Source organism: Asparagus officinalis, chromosome 1 (genome assembly GCF_001876935.1).
Source record: "Asparagus officinalis chromosome 1, Aspof.V1, whole genome shotgun sequence".
Lineage (NCBI taxonomy): Eukaryota > Viridiplantae > Streptophyta > Magnoliopsida > Asparagales > Asparagaceae > Asparagus > Asparagus officinalis.
This window is the reverse complement of record NC_033794.1, coordinates 1,664,761-1,684,304: the sequence shown is the minus strand read 5'-3', so window position 1 is coordinate 1,684,304 and position 19,544 is coordinate 1,664,761. Positions and strand designations below refer to the sequence as shown.

The 19,544-nt window shown below is 35.9% G+C and overlaps 1 protein-coding gene across 5 annotated transcripts; it reads right to left on the bottom strand.

The window, feature by feature from the left end:
- Positions 727–12,817, bottom strand: LOC109845623 (protein TPR3-like). 5 transcript variants are annotated; one of them, XM_020414922.1, is made up of 28 exons: positions 12,712–12,786; positions 12,554–12,584; positions 12,340–12,440; positions 12,068–12,247; positions 11,882–11,995; positions 11,634–11,792; positions 10,624–10,801; positions 10,415–10,538; positions 10,188–10,300; positions 9,899–10,061; positions 9,657–9,766; positions 9,484–9,553; positions 9,308–9,381; positions 9,123–9,218; positions 8,940–9,035; positions 8,649–8,776; positions 8,307–8,541; positions 7,955–8,119; positions 7,782–7,871; positions 7,500–7,646; positions 3,444–3,554; positions 3,176–3,355; positions 2,961–3,089; positions 2,785–2,880; positions 2,494–2,682; positions 2,234–2,400; positions 1,419–1,697; positions 727–947 (listed from the first exon to the last, which is right to left on the bottom strand). In XM_020414922.1, the coding sequence occupies exons 3-27, from the start codon at positions 12,417–12,419 to the stop codon at positions 1,496–1,498; spliced, it is 3,396 nt and encodes a 1,131-aa protein (XP_020270511.1). In that variant the 5' UTR covers positions 12,420–12,440; positions 12,554–12,584; positions 12,712–12,786; the 3' UTR covers positions 727–947; positions 1,419–1,495. The 5 variants fall into 5 exon arrangements, with proteins under 5 accessions (XP_020270511.1, XP_020270487.1, XP_020270491.1 ...); XM_020414898.1 differs by lacking the exon at positions 12,554–12,584 and having other exon boundaries at positions 9,899–10,064; positions 10,188–10,303; positions 12,712–12,817; XM_020414902.1 differs by lacking the exon at positions 12,554–12,584 and having other exon boundaries at positions 10,188–10,303; positions 12,712–12,817.

Here is a 19,544-nt window from a genome sequence, read left to right as displayed (position 1 = left end):
CTGGCTAGGGTTTCCATCTGGAGGAGGTGATCGATGAAGGTTTTTGGGCACGAGGAGCGGAGAAAGTCGGTGGCTAGGGTTTTTGGACAGAAGAAGGGGCTAGATACGAAGAAGACCGTGCCCGAGATCGGACTCGGGTCGGGTCCCTCGCTAAGCGAACCCATTGTTATCGATTGAAGCCAGGGACGGGGTTTTTTCGCTCTTAAACCCAACAGAGATTTAAAAAACCCGCCACGGTTTATTTATTCCTGTGAACCCAAAATACAAGGTTTAGTTTTACCACCGTCCCTCACTGTTTATGTTTGTTCGCGGAGTGGGCAGTCTCAAGTCTCAGGAAAAGATAAAGAAGATGTTTAGCCCGGCCAAATCACATTCACTCATGTGGGAAGAGGGGGGAAAGAAATAGCATGGAGAACCCTTTAGAGAAAATCTTGCCTGCATCGATACGTCGAATGCATATTTACAGGATGATAGTGGTTGCTTCGACATGATAATCTGGCCGCGAATCCCACAAGGCTGAACATCACGGTACTCTGTTTGTTTCGATCTTTCCGATCCATTCATAGTAAGCATGAATATGACAAGCATCTAGCGCCCTACGATCCTGATATTATTATCATACACAAATTATAGCTGATGGCCTGCATACGTGCCACTTAATAGTATAGAGCAACCATGATGAAAATGGCTGGTCCTGGGAAGAGACCGCCATCAAAAGGCGAAGTATTATACAGAACATGAAGTTTAAACTAGAGATAAATTATCATCAATGTAAAATACAGAAACCCTTTCTACACATAATAAACATCTTTCTACACATCATAAACATTCTAAATTTAACATTCTTAACCCACATCGCATACTTTACCAAAATAGATCCCTGCCTACAAGTGAGCATCAAACCGTCTTCAGCTGTTTCTTGGGAGACAAGCTTGTAGCCCAAAATCCTGAACGCAATCAAGAATTGAAAAGGGAAACTACAAGTTAGCTTACAATAAACTAAGGTTACTTGCTATACACAAAGCAAAACTTAATCCCAACATGCACTTTGAATGCTCAAAGGAAGTTAAATTTCACTATTGTCATGGTGTTCGCAGAAAACAAGTCAGAACTATCATGAAGTATTATGTAAAGCTTGCTGGAGACTATCATGAACTATATTAACTAAAGAAAACTATCACACTTTTTCCACTAAATGACATGTCTAACTGTCGTACACTTAACACTGTGATAGGGATGTATTGGTCCTTTTAACTGCATCGTTAAATCTTAAAGGGGTTTTCTGCTGATTACAAAGTTTGTGGTGGTTTCTAAAAGAAAATACTTCAAAGTAGTTTCCTGCCGAATCTCTTAATAGTTTATACTAGTTTTGTGAAATTGATGTAAGAAGTAAAATGATAACAGCTTAAGAAAGATACCTTGGTTAGAAAGCCCTCAGTTTGTCAAGGGCGAAAGAAAGGATAACAATCAAACTAGTTAACTCCTCTTCATCCAATCACCTCTGTGGCAGATCTGAACCTGCAGCTCCAGCTGGCGAGGCAGAGGAAGCCGATCCATTCTCAGCAGGGGGAGCAACACCCCATTTTCCTTCAGATTCTAGTGGCTCCAGGACATGGACTCCTCCATCTGTTAGCCCTAAAGCAAACTGAGTTGGCTCCAAGGGATGTGCCGCTATTACCAGTGGGTGAACATTTGAGCTGGAATAGGAAAACAGCAAAGGCACAATCATGTGCAATGATGTGTGAAGCTTATATCATAGATCGCAACATTAAGCTTGATAACAAAATCATTACAGGAAGTTATTAGCAGAAATGAGAGTGTTATGATGGATGTGTAGAAATACAGAGAGCATCTGTAGTAAAATTAGAGGTTGCTTCTATTGACAATAAAATAAATGAGAATATATTGAGATGTTTTGATCTTTGTGAAATAGATGCCAGTATTTAGGGAAAGTGACAAAATTATAATTAATGCGGCAAGAAGGTAAATGGAAGAATAGGATGCATGTGGGCGACCCCAAAATTTGGGATAAAGGTTTTGTTGTTGTTGTACAAGCATGTGTAGCAAGTAAAAACCAAAAGTTTACCCAGTTTATGTAAGAAAAATGTTAATGTACACAAGGAAAATGTGTTGGTTTGATAATGGAAATAGAAACCGTGAGAGGGAGAGAGAGAGGAGGGAGATGATTTTACAGGTAACCATGATTTGTGAGCTAATATTTTTAACAAAATACCTGACATTAGCAGGAAGATAAGCAGCAGGACTAATCCGACAACGTAGTCTCAGATTTGCAGCATTAAAGATGCAAATGCTAGCATCCAAAAAGCTTGCATATATTAATTGGCTGTCACAAGAGAATACAGCATGGGAAATGGGAGCTGAATTTTCTCGAGGTACCCACTATAAGAAAAGAAAAATAATCAGTTAGGCTGTCTCACATACAATATTGAATTTCTAAGATGACAAAATCGTTAAAAGAGGGGAAAATTATACCTGCTTCACACACTCTAACTTATTGGCTTCAAATATAGCAATTTGTGTCTCATGTACAACCAGGAAGTGGATCTGATCCTGATGAAATTGTACCCTTGTGTCTGAAACTGCATTTGAAGTGCTACCAGGAGGAAATTGCAAAGGTCTGCTCTTCTGTTTCTCCCACCCATCCATACCCCAAACACAAAGCTATAACAAGAAACAAAGTTAAATGAAAAAGTATGAATTTGCCTGAAACGTCTGGGATTTCTCTTGAAAAAACACCCAAAAAATCATGAAAAATATGTTCACCTGGGCATCAGCTCCAGATGACACTAAAACATTTAATGCATGGGAGAAAGCAAGCCCAGTGATCCTTTTTGAGTGGCCTCTCAATTTGCTTTTAACCTGCACGTCGATGATAGTTTTAGAATGTTTTTTTATAAAGTGAGGAGTAACTCAAGCGCTCCCCTTCGATAGTTTGATACCTCATCAACTCGGACATTATAAATCTGGATGGTTGAATCATCCATTCCAATAGCAATGATGTTGTTATCTTGGGGATGGAATGCTAGAAATGTTGCAGCTGGCGGAGGAGGCATGAAAGTTGTCATGGTCTGTATTCATCGAGTACAAAACAAATGTTAAGAGACTGAATGTATAGAATCTAAGCTGGAATAGGATATACTAGTTTTAACCAAACCTTAAATGTCATCATGTTGAACAAAGAAATCTTTCCACCTGATGCAGACATCACATAAGAATCATTCTTTGACAAAGCAAAGCAGGGCACTGTTTCTTCAGGGTTTGAATCCGTTGTATCATTAGTCATCAGTATGCCACTTGGTGGCTGCCATAACTGAGGAGTTACACTAGCTGTTGCCTAAAGAGGAAGCATCATTAGGTTAATTAGCAACAGAGTCACAAGCGGCAAATAATATGGATAAACAGAGCCAATTATCATTACCCACCTTTCCGCTCAAGTTGCGATCATTACGTGGCCACTTCCAAAGTAAATGGACGGCATTGGATGCTAAAGCCAAGATGGCAACTCCAGAATTTGTATAAATTAATCTTGATATCTGCAAATATGAGAAGAGAATTCGATCAATTAAAATCCCAGGAAGCATTGGACGGTAAAGAAGAAAATTTTAAGAGGCAAAAGTTCAGGCTTAAGTTAGCATGTTAGACCTAAACATCAAACAAACTAGAGTAGAGGGCCAAAGGAGATCAATTTGCAATGCAGTTGCATGCGAATCAGCTATGGTAAATTATTTTTCGCTGCAGCTCCCTCCTGGAGGGGAAAAGCCATTTCCCACAATATCCTTTAAAGGGAAAACTCTGTATTTCTTAATATTAACCCTCAGGGGAAAAAGCATGCAGTTACATGCAAATCAACTATGTGGTCTCATGGGATACCATGTAGCCAACTATTAAATAAAATTCAAAAAGAAATGTGTGCACACTAAGTGCTGAGAATCTGGACATAATTACAACTTCAACTTTCAAGCCTTGTTCCTAATTAATATAGTGCAACCTACATAATACATCATTGCAGAATTCCCAATCTCAGGCACTCCCATCATAATCTTCAGGGAAATGGACTTAGGCTAATAAGAAATGATGTATTTTCTACCAAAACAAATTACTATCTGATATCAGATTGTCATTCTTTAATGAGCTGCATCATGAAGGTAACCCATTTATTTGGTCGTTGTATGACCTAGGCTTAATTCCCTCCACATATCATGAACCAACCAATGCGAGCACCATACAAGTATAGCTACAGAATCACTGCAAGGATAACGTTGCGCAAGTGATGAATGCTTATGTTTAATACAAAAGAAAATCACTAGACTTGTTTGACACTTCAAAAATCTTTCTTGTGTTTACACATACAAGATCAATTAAAAGAAAATCCTTTGCTGCACATCACCAGATATTTCTCCCTATTAACTTGAGTATTATAATGGACACACTAATAAGCATCTCATTACTAAAAAATAATAAAAATAATCTTAATAAGGGAAAAGAAGGGACATGGAACTAGCTAGCCTAAATGTTGATAAATTGATATCAAACACCGGACTATTGATGATTATATTAGTTATACACCATATCACATTGCCTATTTTTGTCACTGAAGTCATCTTGTGGACGTTGAAAGCACCAAAAATGGACAATTGCTTCTTTTTATCAGATTTTATTCACTTCACTTTATAGATTACATAGAGATTAATGTATTTTCCTTGTTATATTTAGCAAGTATCAGCTGTATGACCGCGCTAATGTTGCCAACAGTGTCCTTAAGAATCAAACTTTCTCCCCCATGACTCTATTCACTTTTTCTATTTTAAGAAACTATTAAGAAGACATTTCTTAAGAAAATCTTAAAAAAATTGAGAAATGAAAACATATTGCTGTTGTATACGTCCCGTGCAGAGCAAGCATATTAACTTGTATGCAAGTACTACAAAAAAGATGCAAGATTTACCACAGCTTTAAAAAGATGGTGATTCTTATGGTGAAAATTTTTTAAGATGGAGTAAAGGTCAAAACATATTGGAGAGTTTTAAGTTCCATACATTGTTATCGAGGCGCAAGGCGCAATGCGGGGCGCAAAGGCCCCTTACGCGCACCATGCGCAAGGTGCACAACGATGCGCACGCCTCACTGAATTGAGACGCACAACTCAAACTAATATTTTCCAACATAAGACAAAGAAGCATATAAGCAACATGTTTATAAATTGTCACATAAAAAAACTAAGAAATATAATTTCACCGACTAAATCACGAAAGAGTCTTAATTAGCATGCATAACATAGAGAAGTTCATAAGTTTTCACAAATCACAATGCAAGATAATCTCCAACATAAGCAAAAGTCTATGAAACAAAACAAGCAAGTAACAAATAAGAAATATGTATTTTCATTTCAAATATGATATATGTATTTTTAAGTAACAATTAAGTGATTAAAAAAACATGATTGTTCATAATTTTCTAGTTAGCATTTTTAATTGTTATTTGCTAGTTAGCATGAAAAGATAGAGAATGGAGGTAACAATTAAATATTACATGTTCATAATTTTCTAGTTAGGATGATAATTAGAGAAGTTACAATTAGCAAACAAGTATACTAAATTACTAATTACTGTTTCCTTTTTATAGGTTAAACATTAAAAGATGGAGAATGAATTAGCAACTAGCAATAAAGAATCTATTACATGATGTAAATATGTAATATGTAAATTATTTAAAAAACAGAAGAAAGAGTCTATTACATAACGCAGGTGTCAAGCGCGTGCGAGGCGCACACGAGGCGCACGCTTTGTGCGTGCAATGCCCCGCCTCTGGGGTGCAATTGCCACAGCCCGCAGCGCCCTGCGCCCGGGGCACGCGCCTCGATAACTACTTCCATAAAGAAGGAAAAAGTAGAGAACCAGAGTAGTCATATGTGAAATTGTCTAATATACACAAGAAAAAACAACTAGGTATCTAACAAATGAGGTTTGATCATATATCCCCTCTGGTTACAATTTCTTATTACCTAAAATAAACTTGCCTGATTACTTTGTCCTTATCATGCTAGGGTTACATATTGACATAAAAGGACTTGTTTAGTTAGAATTGTTTCAAAATAAAGTTTTTCTCTTAAAGGTAAAGAGAACTAGTAGAGCATAATTAATTTAGCGATTAGGATCACATTCTTAATTTAGCTGAGTTTATCCTCCTATAATAATGAGCATCTTAAACCATTCACAGAGGGTCCCACGCCTTCTGCAAATTAGAACTTCGAATCATGATAACTTCATTAAAAACATGTAAAATACTCAATGAAGCTAGAGACACATAGCACATATTAATCAGTCTAAAGCCAAATGTATATACTATTAAATACAATGAACCAGCAAACTCCAAATATTGTCGGCATGCAATATTAATGATGCCAACAAATAAATCGTATTAGCACAAGGCCCAAAGCACGTGGCAGCATATTTAATGTTAAGTACAAGAAAATGTAGCATTAAAATCATGGAATATGAATGCACTTTTTCAGCACGCAGGTGTTATGTCAGTACACAAGCTTAATAGAAAACATATAATAGATTCATCAAGAATGCTGACAGATCCTACCCTATCCTAAGAAGGACAATATACATGTTGAATCATATCTAGCATGTAAACACAAGCAAATAGTGCATGACATTCATGGGAGAAAGTGCCGTGTAGAAGGTGTCTTGTCAAAGTTTAACTCACCAAAGAAAGGCAAAATGAAACATCCTAAACTACCACGTGCTAAATTATCAATAGGCTAATAGATATAGACAAGTGAATAATGCTAGAATCTGGAAATGTTGACATAAAAACAAGAAAATAAGTGTAACATTGAAGGGAAGCCATAGTAGCAGCAACATCAACAATTGTGCATCTCCGTGAGACCATTACAGAATGTCATGTGCCATCAAGAAATTACAAGCAATATAGGAGACGTTAAATGTCAAAATTAGTTAAGTAACCCCTCTGCTCCAGCTATAAGACTAGAAAATGCTCCATTTAAGATGAACTATCAACAATATGAGATGGAGAAGACAACGATAACTTCAAACATAAAGGTAAAGCACAATGAAACAATCCACTACTATGTGGCTATTATGGAAGTTGGATAACTTCAAACATAAAGGTAAAGCACAATGAAACAATCCACTACTATGTGGCTATTATGGAAGTTGTAAACAAGAAATTTGTAAGAAGCAAAAATGAAACAATCCACTACTATGTGGCTATTATGGAAGTTGTAAACAAGAAATTTGTAAGAAGCAAAAATTAAGGCAACACTAGCATTTCAGATCTCAACATCAAACCAAACCAACTAGAGCAGCAGATCAAAGCAGAGCAATTTGTCATGCAGTAACAAGGGAAAAAGAGATATCGTAAATAGTTTTCTGCAGCAGCTCCCTCCTGGTAGGGAAAAGCTGCAGTTACGAATCATAGGATCAAGGTGTTGTAGATTGAAATAATTTTACCTTGCTGGGCCTTGGATTATCCATGAGCCGTAATGATCGACACTGTGCTGGTTCATTAATTTCAGTAAGCTTCCAAATCTTTGACTTGTCCATGGACTCGTCAATTACCCTAGGTTTTACATCCATTGAGTTTCTGTTCTCCCCATTCTATCAACATTAGAAAACAAAATTCATTAAAGAAAAGTACTACTTTAAGAAATCTGATGCCTTAACAGGTGTAAATGACAAATGAAAGTTAAAGATAAGTCCCAGCATGGATTATTTTAGGTTAAGTAAGCAAACCATTGCAGTAATTGTCATTGTAGATGCAGCTCTATCTGTCGCTCCAGAAGTAGATGCAGTATTGACAGCAGACAAGGCATTAATTATAGGCTGCACCATGAACAATGTATTTGATAAGGAAAGTGTCATATTAAACAATAAAGATGGGAAGCAGTTAATCAGCTGAAAAGCACCTTTGTAACAGCTTCAGAAACACTTCTAGAAGCATCAAAAGCCCGATTTTCAAATGTTCTAAGCAAGCGCATTCCATCAGCATTTGCCAAGATTTTAATTCCATTATCATGCGTAGAAACAGCCAACAAAGTGCCCTCCTTGTTAAACCGTATCCTAGGACTTGCCTAAATTTTGGAAAAGAAAAGGCAAAAGGAAACAAACAAACAACAACAACAAAACACACACACACACACACAAAGCAAACAAAACAAAACAAAAAACAAAAGACCACGAGATTAGTACCAGCTACATAATTCTTCATCCTCTAGAAAAGTTGACGAAAATCTAATTGATGACATGATAGTTACTTACTGGGAGTCCACCCTCAGCATCAATAGTCGTCAAGAGATTAATATTGTCCATATCCCATAATTTTATGAGAAATTCATCTCCAGCAGCCAAAAACCGGTTTCTAGTTGTATCAAATTGCACGACACCCAAAGATCGCTTACGGAAACCTTGGTAGGTCCTCTTGACAGCTCCTTCACTTTCATTCCATTCCACGATGAATGATTCCCCTTCTTTGCTAGTCCCACATGAGAATAGCCTGAAATAATCAAGGGAGAATTCATATATGATCAGTAAGATGAAGAAAATCAAAATACTACATGGATTTCCCTAGTACATAACAAGGGGTAAGCGCACTATATTCACCTAGTACCATCAGCACTGTATGCCATAGTAGTGCACCAATGACCTGGAGCATCATAATCAACTCTAGATCCCACGTTATCATACAGCCATGCCTTTATCTTTCCATCTAATGCAGTTGAAAATATAAACTGTATTGTCAACAAAAACGGTATCAGAATATCAATAAAGATAGCAGATATAGACATGACATAAAGATAGCAGATATGGACATGATATATAACTAATACTATGCCTGACTGAGTAAATAAATAAACAAAACGGATGCCTTCCAACATCCAAAAAGAACAGTACCTGAATATTCTCCTTATAATGTGGACAAACAGAATATACAGGTTCCTCATGACCTTCAAAGGTATATTGTTTGGTACCAGTAGTCGCATCCCACACCTAAATTACATAGAAGAAAACATAAATGAGACTTTGCTGTACATGTGAACTTTTGCTTCCTTATATAGCTAACTTGCCAATTTTAACCTTAATCATCTTGTCATCTCCACAAGTGACTACACATAGCTGCTTGTTTGGGTTAGAGAATGCAATATCGTTAACCCCACCAACATGAGCATCAATCTACAAACCAGACAAACATATTAGAATCCAATATGAAAACAAGATGAGTGCTTGAAAATTAAAATATATGCTAGTTATGTTTTATACACCTCCAGATGCTGCCTAACATCATCACCCCTATGATAAGAATATATCTGTACAATATGCCTCGAGTATGCAACTCCTGCAAAAAAAAGGTTTGAAGTAAGGATTCAGATTCATTTCAATTATAAAGTTTAATCAACAATTAATTTTGATATGAAACCTCCAGGATCGGCAAACTTACCAAACAAAGAGCCATCTGGACTCCATATTATACGGTTAACAGATACGCCCGGATCTTTTACTAGAGCAGTCTGGGTACCACAAATTTAAGTTTCAAAATAACATACAGTCAACATCCATGCAGTGCTCTTGCAGCTTAATGAAATATAGCTAAGAGTAGAGAAGGAACATAACCTGAAGAGGTACGGAACATGCTCCAAGTTCCCAAACCTTGAAATTCTTTTGCACTAATCTCTCTCTAGTTCCGACATCCCATAACCCAATGTCACCCACGTTCGTACCAACTAAGCCAAAGAAGAAAACATGAATCAAACAGAAGCAACCAAAAAGAAATGGGCTGAATCTGAATAAATCAGAAGAAAAAAAAGCGCATTGTAATGATATCATATGAATCAAGATCTAAATGGAGAGCTCACCAAGCAGAATAGTCTGCTGGATGGGATGAAAATCCATGCTCATGGGAGTTGAACCCTGGTTCAGTATCCGAGCTACATGCTTAGGCAAGTCATCCGGAGAGTGCATAGCCTGATTATGGTTTTGAGAATAGGTGACTGGCAATATATTTACAGGCAGATTCACCTGCTAAGAGGGCTTCCAAAAATTAATAAAAGGGCATAAAACAGCTGCTAGATGATCTTTAAGATATAATAAGTTACTGGTATAAAAAAAAAGAAAATATGTTCTGTCTGGGACAATCTAGCACACCTCGTCAGACATCCCCATAGGCCTCGGTCTTTTTGATAAATGTTCAGAATCTGCTGAAGGATAATCTAAACCGGAATTTGATGGAGGAGTCCTCGGATGCTTCAGAAGTGCAACTGCTATTGAAAACAGAACAAGTTAATAAAACAACTTATGTGGATTAACTCAAAGATCCAAACGGAACTGATATCTAGAGAAATCTCTCATTATTATCATACATTATAACTTACCAGGATTTGAAGGAGCACCGAGACCGATGGCCCCACCAGAAACTGCTGTATGGGTGATAGCTGGTGGATTTGACATCCAACCGGCAAGGGGTGTAGGAACTGTTGCTGTTGTAGGTTGGAAAGGCTGAATAAATAGAAAAGAATTCATATAAGAAGGTTTAGAATTACCATTCAGTAAATTGAAATAGAATTACAGTTAGATCCGTTACCCCATGCGCACCCAATGGAGGAAAACCTCCTGATTTTGTAATGGACCCGAGCAGTGGGCTATTTGCAGGAGAAGGGGCACGTGCACCATTAGGCTGTCCACAACTATGATCGACAAAAAGGGTTTTTATATCTGGATTAGGCTTTGGATTTTTGCAGAGCTGGTGCTGCCAGTTTAAGCTGTCAGATCGAATAGACATAAAATTCATACCCCATCTATTATAGTATTTTATGAGGTCAAACTTGGATTTGAACAAAGATGAGACTAAAAAAATTTGTTTGCTGATACTTCTTTTTGTTCACTGTCACTTGCAGACAGGAAAACAAAAAACAAAAATTAAAAGACCCGTACAAAAGATCATGACATACAATGTGGATGTGTCCATATACACATACCTGTATGTGTTTATAAGTATTCATGAAGCTCGACACGTATGTAAATATGTGTTTATCAGTATAGTAGTTACTAGTTAGATTGTATATGGATGCGGACAAGATATGAATATGAATGTACATTACTAAATTCATATTGATGTCTGTGAATGATCTATTGTTCTATGCACTTTCATATCACTATTTACATATGCAAATTCTTAGAAAACAAAAACACAAAGGAAACACCTGAAGAAATATAGGCCAGGGTGACTAACTTGACACGAATTATATGAATTGTTCTTTACGGTAGCAGAACTATCATTTACCTTTCTTTATTTCTTTTTATTTTTCGTGGTTTATCTTTCTATAAAAGCTGGTATACTTATAACATTGATTTTAATTGTAGGTTTTATCTTGAAAGTTAATTCTTTAAGCTTGTTGTGGTTAAGAAATATGAAATATGGTGAAAATATACCAAGCTATAAAAGATTAAATAAACAATGACTGCTTTTCAACTATTCTCACTATCCGTGTTCAGTAAGAGTTCTAGACATGGGTATCTCTGAAAACACGCACATAAAGACAATATACAGCTGTAGCAATAACTATTTCTAACAATGTATAAATGTAATATTACCTTTGATTAATAAGAGTGCGCAGCCTGGAATTTCTGAGGCTTGGGAACTGCAATTTCTCACGAAATAGAGGGTTTGCCTCAATGAGTTTCTTCAGTTCAACCAGCATTATAGCCCTTGCTGACTTCGTATCCCCATATTTTGATAGTTGCTCATTTTCCCTATAAAAATAGATTATTCAAATCATATAGAGCAACAGAAATCAACCCAAAAAATAAAAATAATAATAACAACAATAATAATAACATACCTGAAATTTCCCAATGTCAATAGTTGGGTAATTTCCTTAAATAGCTCCTCATTGAATGAGGCAAAGACTTTCAAATCCTTCACAAGGATGTCAACGGCCTTTGCTCGATCTTGCCTATAAATAGAATTTCATTAATGATTCTTTCATAAAAAAGACAATACAACATGCCTAAACTTAGATACAAACTTGTCAAGCGCCTCGAGGTACTTTTGTTTCCGAATTTCAAAGAAAATCTTCATCGAATAACGGTTGTCGTCAACCTTAGTGAAACCAGAGAGGTACTTCTCGACCTCGTCCCAGTTCCCATTATGCACCTCATCCTCAAAATACTTCATATTGAAGTAGAATCCCGACTCTTGCTCAAGTCTAAATTGCCAAAAGAAGGAATTACAAATCAATAACAACATCAAAACCACAGACGAGAATCGGATTACAGCAAAAAGATAAGAACTTTATACTTATGAACGGTCTCTTTGAACTTCTCCTCATCGAGGAACTGCAAGATCAAGAACACAAGCTCCCGGCTGAGAGAAGACATCGCGATCCCCGCATCCAAACCCTAAATCACTCAAAAATCAAATCTTCCCTCTAAAGTGCAACAAAAAGCACAAAGGTTTCCATAAAAGGAAGGAATTCAGCTCATTAAACCATTCCGAATCCAGAAACCCTAACCTCCAGAGATCTCGCCTCTGGCTCAACGAATCTAGGGTTTCGAGTGATCGGAACGAACAATCGCGAACAATAAAAGGCTAGAAATCTGAGGATTTAAGCCACACAAAAAAAAAACTAAAAAAGGAAGAAAAAAAATAAGAATAAATTAAGGTGCTGACCTTGAGCAGAGAGATCGATTCGAAACTTGAAGGGGTCGCAGGTGAAGACGCCCCTCTCTCTCTCTCTCTGGAAAATGAAGCGAGAAAATTTAAGAAATCCCATTTTCAGATGCAGAGGGGCTCAGATTTATAGGGGAGGAGACAGAAGAGAGAACAGGAGCTTATCCAGGCCACCTGCAGATCTACTTATCACATTTTATAACCACGCGGTCTTATCATCGATAAGCACTCGCGCTTTTATAAGCCCCACCGCGATGCCGGCCAGCTGGCATTCGCGCGTTTCGAATGACATGGCCCCGTAACAGGATTTTCGGCCGCCGGAATGAGGCCACGCGTCCAGCTGGCTCCGCTGCGCTGTTCGCTGTTCAGATAAGCACGTGGGGCCCGCCGGAGGGGGGAGGGGGACCAAAAAGAACCCATCAGCGCGTTGGACAAAAAAATCTTGGGCGGGGTCTTTGCTGTTAATTACGCGGAATGCCACCGCTTTCTTGATTTTATCGCGATACGTGAGGGTTTAACAAAAGACGCGACGAGTTATCGCGGCTCGTTTTTTTTTTTTTTTTTTTTTTTTTTTTTTTTTTATCTTGGGCGGGGTCTTTGCTGTTAATTACGCGGAATGCCACCGCTTTCTTGATTTTATCGCGATACGTGAGGGTTTAACAAAAGACGCGACGAGTTATCGCGGCTCGTTTTTTTTTTTTTTTGACTTTTATTATTACTTTTTAAGGGAATCGCGGGTTTGTTGGCAACGATAAGATTAGATTGACCATTATTGATGTGAAAAAATCGTGCGGGTCGCGGTCGATATTTCTTCAGGTGACGATAAGATACAAAGAGGTGGGGGAAATAAAGAAGGCTTTTGGTTGAAAGAGGGGTGGTGGAGATTACCGGGCGGTGACTGGACTGGGGGTTGCATAAACGTGGGGAGAGGAAAGTGAACGACCCGCTTGCTTTATGAGCAACAAGGGCAAGTGAAGTGCTAGCTCACTTGGGGAAACCTAAGTGTGCGTTTGACTACTCCAAAATAAAATTAGTTTTTTTTTACTCTTTTTTTTTTTTTGTTAACTGGGTTTACATTTGGATCCTATCAGAATCACCTCTACACGAGGGTAGGGTTATCGGCATAATATATATAAGAGTTGTAATTCCCAAACTAACCATTTTGACTACCCGTGAATGATATAGATCACCCATTTTTTACTCTAATTTAATGATAGAATTTTGAACTAGTTCAACTTGGGGCCAGTTTTTATCAAATGAGAACTTTTGAAAAAAGAGATATTTTTTGATAAATATTTAGCAAAAACTACTGTTTTACTAAATATTTAGGAAAACCGACCTATTTTTTGCCAGCTCACTAAGGCTAGCAAAAAAGAGGTCGTTTTTTTGCAAAATACGAAAAACTCACGGGGCTAGTAGTCCCGTGGGTATCCATAACATTGGCATCATTGGAATCCTCGAGTACCAAGCTCATGGGCGCACTCTTAATCAAGATCGTCCTCTCCTACTCATCGATCTTTGTATCAACAAACCTCACATGTCTCTCCCTCTCAGTATCAAACGTCGATATTTTTTGGGTCTGATCGACGAGCATGTCCATGAAAAGGTCTTGTCGTGCTGAAGGTGGCCGACGAGAGCCACGTTGTGGATGAAGGCGGGGTTTGAAGCGAGGACGAGCAGGAACTCAATGGAGACGTTGGTGGACGAGGAGTCCCTGCTAGGGTGAGCTCGAATCGAACAGTGCATACGAGTTTGATGATGGGCATCTCAAGGGGCTGCTCGTCCTCATCCTGACTAGGATTTCTACGCCCTCGTGGTAGACCTCCTCGGCAAGTGGGGTAGTACTTATTTTCCTCAACAAGGACAAGTTGGTAGGAGGTAGGGTCGGTGCACATGTTGTCGGTAGGGATCAGGGCGGAGCCGTTGGGGGCGGCAGCAAAGGGCGATTCATCATCGGCGTGGATGACCGAGGGGAGGGAGAGGGGCAACGGCAGCATCGGTGTCGGATGGATCACAAAGATTGGAGGGTCATTCCAGCGATTTTTTTATTTTTAATTTTAAATTTTTTTTTTTTTGAGAGAGAGAGAGACGGTGAGAGTTTTATGAGAGAGTTGGTGAGAAAGATTTATGAGAGAGTCGGTGAGAGATTTTCTAGAGAGACTAGATTTTGAACTAGAACAGAAAACCCACGGGACTATTAGTCTCATGGGTTTTCTATGTTAAATGTTTAGGATGTTATTAACAAGCTCTAAACACACATTAACAAGCTCTAAACACACACGACTAATAGTCCTGTATGATTTGAAACTCGTATTTTGTAAAATCGACCTCTTTTTGGCCAGCCTTGGTGAGTTGGCAAAAAAGATGTCGATTTTGCTAAATATTTAGCAAAACAGTTATTTTTGCTAAATATTTATCAAAAAAAGTCTTTTTAAAAAAATTTCTCCTTTTATCAAACTATAAATGAGTTTTGGACCAAAGTTGTACCGGCTAAAGTAAGTTTTGAAAAGTTGGCGAACACACCCTTATTAGTTTTATATGTAGTTAGCAAGCTCTTTAAATTTGAGTTAAGGCTAAATAGGAACTACTTTTGCGTTTGGCAAAAAAATCTAGCAAAAGTTCGCCCACTTTTATAGGTCAACCCACAAAGTCAGCCCTCGTTTTGACCACCTCTCCATGGTCCATGCTCGATCTAGTTTAGAACAAATCTTAGCCGTGACTGTTCTTAACACCATTTTTGTTAGGTTGTCAAACACACACTAAAGAAACATGAGAATTTTCTTTTGTACTTTTTCTTTTGTGTTTATTCTCTAAGATAGAATGTTCAGCAGATGTTAAGCTTATAATATTTTTTATATGAGAAAAATGTATATTCTTGTCGTATGGTGGGGGGAGGGGGGATTCCATTATATGACAACTGATACCTAATCGCCATCAGGTGAAAAAAAACGAGGAAAGTGAATGCTCATAACAACATTTGGTTCAGATTAAGTCATATCATTGAATACGATGAAATTCCCTCATATGACATACGACATATGACACTTATTAACCTCTTTTTATATATAAATAATGTTTGGATATTATATAGTTGAAGCAACATTCGATGCAATTTGCACTTATTTTATTTATTTTATTTTCAATTAATACCTTAAAGAGAGAAAATGAAGCAACAAAACTTTTCTTGTCTACATTCACTTTCTATCCATTAGCTTACGCAAAACCACATGAAAAACCAAAAAAGGTAAAAATATTGTACGACATTCTTCATTTTCCAATTAACTTCCAATTAAACTTAAATGTTATATAGAGGAAATGGGAATAAATTTAATTTTCTAAAATCCGAGATGCTCTAGGGCGCGTTTGGTTCGGTGTTTTTGAGCTTGAAAAACCTGACACAATGTCCCATCTGTGTCAGATTTCAAGCAAAAACGCCTCTGACACAGATTTCAAGCAAAAACGCCTCTTTTAAAGACGTTTTTGCTTGAAATCTGACACAGATGGGACACTATGTCAGGTTTTCAAGCTAAAAAAAACCGAACCAAACAGTAAATGCTATCATAATTCACATGTTCAAAAAATAAATAATGCATGAATGAACCCACTTTGAAGCACAATTGATATAATCAATCAGAGGATACCATTTAGACCAGCTGCTTTATGCATTATCTCACGAGAAGAAACGGAGTTATAAGAAAAACTGACGAAAAATCGGTTTCCGTCTGATTGAGAGGAGTTATTATCGTCCATATATTCTTTCACGATATCGATATTTTAGAGCATGCCAAGAGAAACAAGGATATTCTCGGTCTCTTTGCTTCTCTTTTGCTCTTTCTTTTTTAAGTTGTTGGAGTTCGAAAGTGAAGTTTCAGGGCCTTTTTTTTTTTTTTAATTTCCTCAAGCTCAAGTTTTGTTTGGGTGGCCTAAGAATCTTTTTCTTTTTTTTTTCATAAATTGTGATTAAGATGTTGTAGCAAACTTTTCACCACCAACAATTTCGTATGGAAACATGTGAAAATGACAATAATTGTTTCTTATTTTATCATTACCAGTGATAGTGACACTGAGACCATCTGTTATAAGCCAAACAATATTTTATTTTTGTTTTGAGTAATGATAATAACACTATTCTCACATTGACCGAGTCGTCAATTTTTGAAAAAAATAAAAAGGTCACACCCCGCATTTTGGAAAATTCTTAGGTACTCGATGAGCACTACGTCGCACCATTAGGAGGAGGATATGCAGTACAAGATGAATTATTTAATTTCATCATCCACTATTCTACAAGTGGTTTGTGCTACATGACATTCTTCTGTTGACGTGGTGTGGTGCTAGTGAATCGCATAAGAAATTTTCCCATGTTTTTTCCCTTTTAAGAATCTCATCGGAAGCTAGTATAATACTTCTCATTGTGCTCCTAAGTTTGCGAAAAATGAAAAATTATGCACCCTCAACAAATTAAAATCGGGTTTTAGAAAACTATCATAAACATTTCATAAACTTATCATTGTTATTGGTGTTAGATCTACATCATAAAACTTGAGATCTAAAACCATATAGCCATGATTAATTCAAAGAGATTAACAAAAATCTAAAGAGCGGAAGCTTATACCTGAATCCATTGCTTGATCTTGAGATGTGTTTTGATCTTCTAACCTTAGGGTTCTCTATAGCCGAATTTCTCTCTTAGATGGGGGTGAAGAGAATTAGAGAATGTAACCCTAGGTTAGGGACCATAACCCCTTATTTATAGATGTTGTACTTTTGTAATTTAGCCCATCAATAAATTACAATTACAACCTGGTATCTGCACATATAACCCCATGACTTATTTAAATACCAAATTAACCCAACTTAATTGATCACTTTAGTGGGTTATCCTAAAAGGATAGCAATACACATTGATTAATCATATGTGCCCACAAATAGATTTATTAGATTAAATCCAACAATTGGATGACAAATTACACAAAAGTTGATCCAGTGAACACTCGCAGCATTTCCCTTAAACTATAAGTTATTAACAATAGTGCGAAAAGCACTGTAGACGTCGAATTTCATGGTAATAACATGAAATAAATAAACTGAAGCGGAGGTTCATATTAATTTTTGAGAAACCAACGATGATTCTTAGTAGTTTCCTAAAGTTGTTCTTTATTATTATTTGCGTGGGCATCAAAATGTGTACCTTTTCTCAGAAAGAAAAGCAGCAGCAACTTTGTACCTTTGCACGTGCATTGCACTGGCCACTAAAAAATCTATCAACAAGAGGAAAGCATTTCCCTTTGTCTGCATTCGTTACCAAGCTCTCTATATTTAACGCGTAATTGAAGAATTCAAATAGTCATTCACAAAGACTCTGAGCATCTCCAATCGGGGTGTATTTTGGAGAAAGATTTAGAGCATCTCCAACCGGACTACATTTCTTGCCCGGTGACATTCTAATCGAGCTCCAAAAAATGGAGCCCGACTGCAAAACTCCCCCATAGGCTGCATATTTGGAGTTTTTCCTTCAAATATGTAGTCCCCTCCATATCACTATTCACCAAAAAAATCCCTATTTTACCCTTCAAACAAACTAACTACTTTTAGATATTCAACTTATGTCCTATTTAATTATTATTTTATAATTTTTATATATTTTTAAAATAAGTAAAAGAATTGTTAAATTGAGAGAAATTGAAATATAAAATAAGTAAAATAATTTTTATATATTTTATAATTTTTCATATTTTAAATTAATTAATGTAAATTTTTTATCATTTTATATTTTTTTATATTTATAAAACTATTTAAAATATTATGTATATCATCATTTAATAATATGTATTTTAGAAATTGAGTTTGTATAATGAGTATCATTATATCATTTAGCGTTTAATGATATACATGATTATCATTTAAAATAAATTATATTATATATATATATATATATATATATATATATATATATGATATATATATATAATATATATATATATTTCTATATATATATATATAATATATATATATAATATATATAACTATAATATATAATAAATATAAAAATATATATATATTTGAATTAAATATTGAATATATTAATAGTATATTATTGATTATATAAATATTATATTTTCATAGAGGACCATGTCATCATTAATTCTATTTAAATTATTATAATTAGCATAAAATAAAATATTTTTAATAATAATTTAATATTTTAAATAATATTATATTAAATTAAATAAAATATTATAATATTTTATTAAATATTATATTATTGAAATATTATATTAAATATATTGTTTGTATATTATATCACTTATTATATGATATGTCATATTATTATAATATATTATATTAACTTATTTAATAACATTAAATATATTTGTAATTAATTAGCACTTATAATATAATATATTATAGTTTAGTATAAAGTAAAATAATATATTACATTATAATAACATACCAAATAATATGCTAAGCAATTAGGTAAATTAATTTAGACTTAATTGATAGATAAATATTGTACTTTAATAATGTGCCACATCATCAATTATCCCACATGAATTATCAAATCAAAACTTCAAATTGTCCCATTATCCTAAATTGTCCCACTTCACACCACTCAAAATATCCCAAAAGGATAAAATTTTTCAATCGGAACAATTATCCCACTTAGTTCCAACTTATCCCAACCAATAACCCCGCACCTTATAGCCAATTTCACAAGAATCCAAGAACTCCCCTATTCAATGGGCTAACCAGAATCATGCTCCTTGTACGAATCACTTGTCACTCAAAATTCACATAAGTCTGAAAGAAAACATTTTACCCAAAACAAAGCG

What these genes read in the sequence shown, in the direction of transcription:
- LOC109845623 (XM_020414898.1), bottom strand. Translation starts at nt 12,419, where the DNA reads ATGTCTTCTCTCAGCCGGGAGCTTGTGTTCTTGATCTTGCAGTTCCTC. An exon ending in CGCACTCTTATTAATCAAAG is followed by an intron (nt 10,802 to 11,633) that starts GTAATATTACAT and finishes TCGATCTGACAG; the next exon opens with CTTAAACTGGCAGCACCAGC. An exon ending in ATCGCAACTTGAGCGGAAAG is followed by an intron (nt 3,356 to 3,443) that starts GTGGGTAATGAT and finishes CTTCCTCTTTAG; the next exon opens with GCAACAGCTAGTGTAACTCC.